General features: G+C 32.1%; 1 protein-coding gene across 1 annotated transcript; it reads right to left on the bottom strand.

The window, feature by feature from the left end:
• Nucleotides 1-1924: 1924 nt before the first annotated feature.
• On the bottom strand, nucleotides 1925-5201 carry LOC114274052 (uncharacterized). Its single transcript, XM_028215913.2, has 6 exons — nucleotides 4782-5201; nucleotides 4556-4688; nucleotides 3971-4074; nucleotides 3704-3875; nucleotides 3464-3595; nucleotides 1925-3386 (listed from the first exon to the last, which is right to left on the bottom strand). Exons 1-6 carry the CDS (start codon nucleotides 4820-4822, stop codon nucleotides 2214-2216), a joined length of 1755 nt encoding a protein of 584 aa, XP_028071714.2. The 5' UTR covers nucleotides 4823-5201; the 3' UTR covers nucleotides 1925-2213.
• Between the last annotated feature and the right edge of the window lie 2019 nt (nucleotides 5202-7220).

The raw sequence follows: 7220 nt of genomic DNA on the forward strand, positions 1-7220 counted from the left end.
TTCAGTTTGGGTAAAGATAAGACTCTTAGAGAGTTTATCCTAATCCTACTAGGAGTCCAAGATTAGCAGTAATCCTAAGTCCATTAGAGCTAGGCTTCTATTGGGATTAGGATTGTGTTAGCTACAAAAGGGAGGCACCCCCATGGGTCTAATGTATGTTTTTTATGTTCTGAATAGTGAGTTAAGCATTTTTGTTATCTTTGAGAGATATTTTACTGACTTGATCGTCGGAGTGCCCTCGGGTGGACGAACCACCGCCGGAATCTTCTCCTTCTGTTGCAGGTCAGCCAGGTGTCATCTATTCTGTCAGTGCTCTCCAGCTGAATACTGAGTTGGCAGTGTGATCGGAAAATCACTCACACAGCTCTAATTTGAACACAAGCGATCATGAATTGATTAATAGATCGATTGTTGACCGTCGTGATTTGTTGAGTCCAATGTTCCTTATTGGTAGTGATACAGTTCTTTGTGTTGGTGGATGGGTCTTAAAAGCTTTGGGAATCATGGTGTAACCATAAAAAGTGTAGTTGCTAAGTTATATAAGGGAAAATTAGTTACAAAAATATAAAAATGCAGAACATGGACGTAACCTCTATGAAATCTTTAAAAAATGAGATTTTTGGTGAAACCCCCTGTTGGGCCTTTTTATTAAGGTAAAAGATAACCCAATCAATTTTCTTTCAAAAAGTCCCTAAGTAGGAAATGCCTATCTTAATAAGGACATTTTATAATTTATATTATTTTTATCACAATATTGCCTTTCTATATATACGTATCATACATTTGAAATATTTGAAATATGAACTGAAGATCTCGCAGGAACGAAATCAAGAACGAAATTGATGTAGACGATCTTCAAATCTAAAGATCTCGCAGCCAAAGATCTCTCACCTGGTCAACAATAGACGATCTCGCCGCCGACGATCAACACTTTCAATTAAACGAGAGTTTCATTGAGATTTGTGATTGTTAATCGAGTTTTAAAAGTTTTTCTTTTCAATTAGATATGTTGATTTATTGATTAATTTGTTTTTATTTTTGGATTTATTTTTGTTGTTTTTTTTTCTGATTTCATTTGACAGAACCAGAGTAAAATTTTACTCTGGTTTTATCGCTCTGTTTTTTGTTTTAGATAATGAGAGTAAAATTTTACTCTGGTTTTATTGCTCTGTTTTTTGTTTGAGAGAATTAAAGTAAAATTTTACTCTGGTGTTAGAATGACAGTAAAATTTTACTATCAAGAGGTGGTCATTGCCAAACACTTCAGCCGCTACAAACATTGCCTTCTCTTTTTTACTTTTGTGCAGAGTAAAATTTTACTTTTAGATTCAGAGTCTAACATTTTACTCGTTTTTCAGAGTAAAATTTTACTTTTATACAGAGTAAAATTTTACTTTTGTGCAAAGTCTAACATTTTACTAGTTTTTCAGAGTAAAATTTTACTTTTATACAGAGTAAAATTTTACTTTTAGTTTCAGAGTATAATATTTTACTCTTATTCAGAGTAAAATTTTACTTTTATACAGAGTAAAATTTTACTTTTAAATTCAAGGTGTAACATTTTACTCTTAGATTCAGAGTGTAACATTTTATTCTTATTTCAGAGTAAAATTTTACTTTTACGCAAAGCAAAATTTTACTTTTACATTCATGTCTCAAGTTGTGTTGGTGATACACTGTATAAGTTGTCAATCTTTGGCAAACTTAATAGTAAAAATTAACTCTAATATATAGTACAGTGTTACACTAAACTACAGTAAAATTTTATCAACACATATTGACTTTTGGACTTGTGGTGACAGTAAAATTTTACTTTGATAGTGATAGTAAAATTTTACTTTGATTGATAGTAAATTTTTACTGTTAATTGTTTCATATTTCCTCACTTATATGGAAGGACATTTCAGTTAATTCCTGGCATTTTTTTAATTAAGAGACTTTTGGAGGTATTGTTTAATTCCGTGGGCTTCACACAAAATAGGCCCAATGGGAGTGGCTTTTCACCAAAACTCTCTTAAAAAATTAGGAATTTTTTTTTCCCGAAACGTAACTTACCAGAACTACCATTAGCAGAAGAAAAACAAGGAGCTACATAGCATTACATAAGAGAACTAAAAACAACCTGAATCCAACTACAAAAACAGATGATAAAAGTTCAATGGAAAGCTCTACAAACAGGACAAGGAAAACAGAACACAAATTAATACATAGTACTAAACTAACTGGTTGGTCTTATGTTGCTGATTTGCTTTCTTGAGAGCCATGAATGTTGCTGATAACTGATCATAGTCTGGCAGCTTTGGATGAACATGACGACAAGTAGGTGATCCATTGCTCGAATGACTAGGCTGTTGAAATGGGAATGAATTTGATCGTAAAATGTTTTCAGTGTGACAATCACTTGGCCTTTCAAGGGGCATTGTCACGGCCCTCAAATAAGGGGGATGGGTATTTTTTATTGTCCGAGGACTGCTCACTCTTGAGCAAGAGTATTGAGAATCAGCAGCAATTTGATAGTTTCGTCTTGGTTTCTGATGTAGAACCTCCCATTCCATTTTTGTGTCTCCAATGCAAAAAAATTGACAATTGCAGACACAGTGTTCGATTTTTGCTTCCTTCAGATTATGTGCTGGAAGCCCCTGGAAAGTTGTGATTTTGCACTTTTGATTTTCCCAATCGTCTTTGTCATCACTAATGCAGATATAACATGGTTTTTCCAAGCTGCATAGTCTTGCTTGTGTACAACATGATTTTTGCTTTTCATCCAATGGAATCTTCTTCTGATACTTTCTCCGGTGATGAGATTTATGGTTGTCATTTGGTGAAATAGCACACAAGTCTCCATAGTAAATTGTGGATTCGACATCTTTCACAGTAAAACTCTCCTGAGAAATTGATTTTCTTCTGTGTCTCTTACCAGATTCGTTCCTGCTCTTTCTTGACCCTGTCTTTTCGTTCCATGATTCATTTTTTTTCTTGAAACTTTCACTAAAACCATCTTCTTCAAGCTTGTCAGTTGTGAGAATTACCGATGACTTGAACAAAAACAGTCTTTGATCCTGTGAGTTTTCGTCTTTGTTCCTGGGAGACTTGAACTCCTCTATGTCATCTAGATATATCATTTCTGTAGGCAATTGAGATGAACTTTCTGAAGAAAATTCTAAAGCCATATCCACTTCCTTGTGGTCTAGAGGGACGGTGTGAGTCCCAACTGCACCGGTACAACCAGTGCCTCGGTGCAATTCATATGGCTCTATCAAATCTACAAGCACAATCTTCCTTTCTGCCTCCACGATACTTAAAGCTTGCACTTGAGATCCTTCGTCTCCATTACAATTAGTTTGAACATCACTTCTCGGGTCTTGATCTCCCTTATTTTTGTTTACCTGCAGTTTCACAGTACAGAAAAACATAAAATTTCTGTAATAACACATCAAACATGTGCTTTTAATGCAACAATTACCTGCTCTTGTTGTAGCTCAGAATAGTACTCGAGTGCCAAAGGCCCAGGTTGAAGGCAACTCCTGGCTATTTCATCCAACAATCGGTACTTCACATCATTCGGTACTGATTGTATGGAGAGATTTTCTTTTATCTGTAGTAAAAGATTCAATAATTTGCCAATTGTAATAACCAATAGTATGCTATAGAGAAAAAACCATATATATATATATATTAATGTTTCAAAAATTAAAATAGGCACCTGACGGTTAACAAGATTTCCTGGAAGTAATTCGAGTGCGACCATTGCAAACCTCTGGCCATAACGCTCTCCAAAGAGCTTGCGTATCACACGAAGCTCGGGTAGATCTCCACATCTTGCAGATGCAAATATTAGAGTTGACGCTGCTTCATTGATATCATTAGGACAGTCCCTGAAACAAACATTACATCACAATTCAATGTCGTTGGTATAACCTAAAAGGTATGAAGCGAAGGGATAAGATTCAAAACTTGAAGCAAGGCATACTTGTGTTTACGAATATATGAAAGGTGAATGAGGATGAATTCACAGAAATGATCCAGGAGATCATACACTGCTACTATGCTTTCGTCCTTAAAGAGCTGTTCAACCTGAGAATCGATACAAATCAAGATAAAAAAAGGAAAAGATTGGTTATATTTGAGGCTGCATATGGAAATTCTTGTACTTAGGTATGACTTAATACAAAATAATTCTATCATGAAATGAGGACTTCAAAAAATTAAGACTTCTGTCATCATTTCATTATGGTGCCTTACAATAGATAGAATGAAACCATTAGCTGATATTTCTTCTCACCATTAACCCCGAAAAATTCAAAATTGTTGTGTCGTAATTTCACATGATGCTCTGGTTTCTAGAGGCAGAGTAAAAATAGTGCACAACCCAGAACCAAATTATACTTATATTGAGACTTACCATTCAAGATTTCACAAAAGCTTTTGAATTAATTCAATTAAGTGATCATATATTAACCAACTATAGAACAGAGACAATAGAGAGAGAAGAAAAAAAAAAAACTGAACTTGATTGCTATTTGTAATTCTCTGAATAAGAAGCAGAGGAGTATACCCGATCAAAAGCACTTTGATCATGGCCATATTTGAGAAGCTGAGCCACATCGTCGCGTAACTGCCTAACAATTGAACATCTCTTGTTCTTCAGCAGTTTGAGACGGCACTGTACCCCCCTCACCAGCTTCTTACTGCACCAAAACAAATAACAAATAATCATAGCAGCTTCATCTTATCCATCATCAATCAATCACTAAACACACATATATGTACAATATAATTACCATTTGGAGGCTTTTCTCCACCCAAACAAGATGTCAAACATGTCTACAACTTTTTCAAGTTTCTGGGTTCTGAAACTTTGGTCATAGCTGATGATTCACATCAAGTGAAAGAAGAAGAAAAAGAAGAAGAAGAAGAAGAAGAAGGTAGTGAAATTGAATATGGGATGTGTGTGTGTGTGTGTGTGTGTGTGTGTGTGGGGTAGCTGGGTAAAGAGGGAAGAAGATGAAGTGAACCACCAATGACAGTTGAAGTCTACTAGAGAGGGTCGTTATTTAGGTGGGGAAGGAAGTAGGATAAGTGGGCTTGAAAATGGGGCAGAAAGAGAGTGGGGTAGAGACGGTTCTTGGTTCATTGAAAACTGCTCCACTACAGTAGCTGTTTTGGACACTTGTCATTTCCTTATAAACCTCATAAAAAATGGGTGTAAAAAAATTAGAGGAATTACACATAAGTGTGATTAAAAAAGTATTTATAAAAAAATAAAAATAAATATTAATAATTAAAACCATAAATACTTTTACTTTTACTTTTTTTTTTTTTTCCCCCTTTGAAACCCACTAATGTGTAGTTCTCCCTAAATAAAAATTGGGTGAATCTTATTAACAACTAAAATTTCCAATTCTTCTTTTCCCATTTTTCGTTTTTTTGTTTTTTTGCTTTGTTTAATGTTTAGTTCAAATAGAAAAATAAAGTAAATTATGGGAAAGAAAACAAAATTACAAATTATTATTGTTTTTTAGTTAATATAATTATGTACAAAAAAATGTTATAATATATGCACGAAAACTGTTATATTGAGCACATATAAAATTTTAATGGATTTTTAGTTTTCAAACAATTTTAAAATTAAAGGCATTTATATTAAGGTGAGAGAAAATGAAAATTTAGGTGAGAATATAACAACCCTAAAACATGCACATCTTATTAGAATATAAAAAGAAAAAAAAAAAGAAGAGCAGACTATCAAGTATTGATTAAAACATTTATCAACATGAGTCATTTCATATACTATTATTAGAAGGAAATAGCTTCATCAATGATTTGAAACCATTTCAGGTAGGAGAACTGTGTAACTAATTTCTCTAAGGGTTTGTTTGATTGGTCGGACTCGATAAAGGGGATTAGAATTCATTGGACTTGAGTTTTGGGACTGTGAATCCCCAGCTAGACTATTTGGTTGGATTGGATATGTATCATGTGTTTGTTTTTTCATGGGATTAGATGTTTGGAAATGACTATTTCTAGTAAATCCAACGTTTGGTTGAACGGACAGGATAAGATAAATGAACAAATGACTATTTTACCATTTTTCAATTGTTTACTAAGTAATAGCAATATTAAACATACCTTTAATATTTTAATTATTTTTAGTTAGATTAAGTAAAAATTTATTTTATTTTATTTTTTACACAATTAAATAAATTTATTTTTTAAAAATAAATAAATAAAATATCAATAAAAATATATGTTATTTTTTAATTAAAATTTTAAATAAATTTGTTTTTAAAAATAATAATAATTAAACAATGAAATTAAATAAAACACCTATTAACATTTAAATAATGAAATTAAATAAAATATAAACAAAATTTTAAAATAAAACATCAATAAAATATCTATAAAAAATTATTTCAAAAAAAAAATCAATAAAAAGTTAAATAAAATTATTTTATTTTTAAATTGAGACATTTAAATTTTATTAAATTTTACTAAATATAATACATAATTAAATAGTAGATGGTCAAAATGGTCATTTCACCACAGTAAATAGTAAATAGTCCATCCAAAATTGTCCCACACCCCCCCTCCAAGGATAGTATAATCCCTCATATGGGGGATAAGGAGTCTGGCCAGACTCCATGTCCGGCGGATTAAAAAAAACAAACATCAGATTGGATACTTCCCTCGAATTACAATCCGCACAGTAAATAATCCTCTCTTATCCCCCCATCAAACTCACCCTAAGGTGATATGAATAGTCCTTTCTATTGGTTGAAAAAAAGAATGTGTTTGGTTTGTGTTTGTAGAGTAGTTTTTGAGATAAAAAGTACGAAAACTTGTTGAATTTGCCTTTTTTCAGAAATAGTTTTGGAAAATTATTTTGGGGAAAGAGTTTTAAAAAAAGTGATTGATTTGATGTGTATGAGAGAAAGAGTGATTTTGGAAAGTAGATAACCAAACAAAATTTTGAGATTTTTTTTGAAAAAATTTGTCTGGTTTAATTACTTTTGAAAATTTGTTTGTAGAGAATTTTTCCCAAAATTTTTTCTAAAAAACAAACCAAACAATTTTCCAGAAAAGTCAATTGTTTTAAAGATTTTTACATAAGTCTCGTTTGGCATGCTAGAATTTTAATTTAAAAGTCAAAAATTATTAAAAAAATAAAAAAGTCTATAACCTATATCAAAAAATTAAAGATTTTTTTTTTCACTTTTTAC

This window comes from Camellia sinensis, chromosome 8 (genome assembly GCF_055761805.1).
Source record: "Camellia sinensis isolate YWXY chromosome 8, ASM5576180v1, whole genome shotgun sequence".
Lineage (NCBI taxonomy): Eukaryota > Viridiplantae > Streptophyta > Magnoliopsida > Ericales > Theaceae > Camellia > Camellia sinensis.

Excerpts from the sequence above, each read along its gene's own strand:
- LOC114274052 (XM_028215913.2), bottom strand. The coding sequence starts at position 4,822 with ATGTTTGACATCTTGTTTGGGTGGAGAAAAGCCTCCAAATG. Across the intron at positions 4,689-4,781 it reads TGGAGAAAAGCCTCCAAATG|TAAGAAGCTGGTGAGGGGGG; the intron begins GTAATTATATTG and ends GTTTTGGTGCAG. Across the intron at positions 3,387-3,463 it reads CTGAGCTACAACAAGAGCAG|GTAAACAAAAATAAGGGAGA; the intron begins GTAATTGTTGCA and ends GTGAAACTGCAG.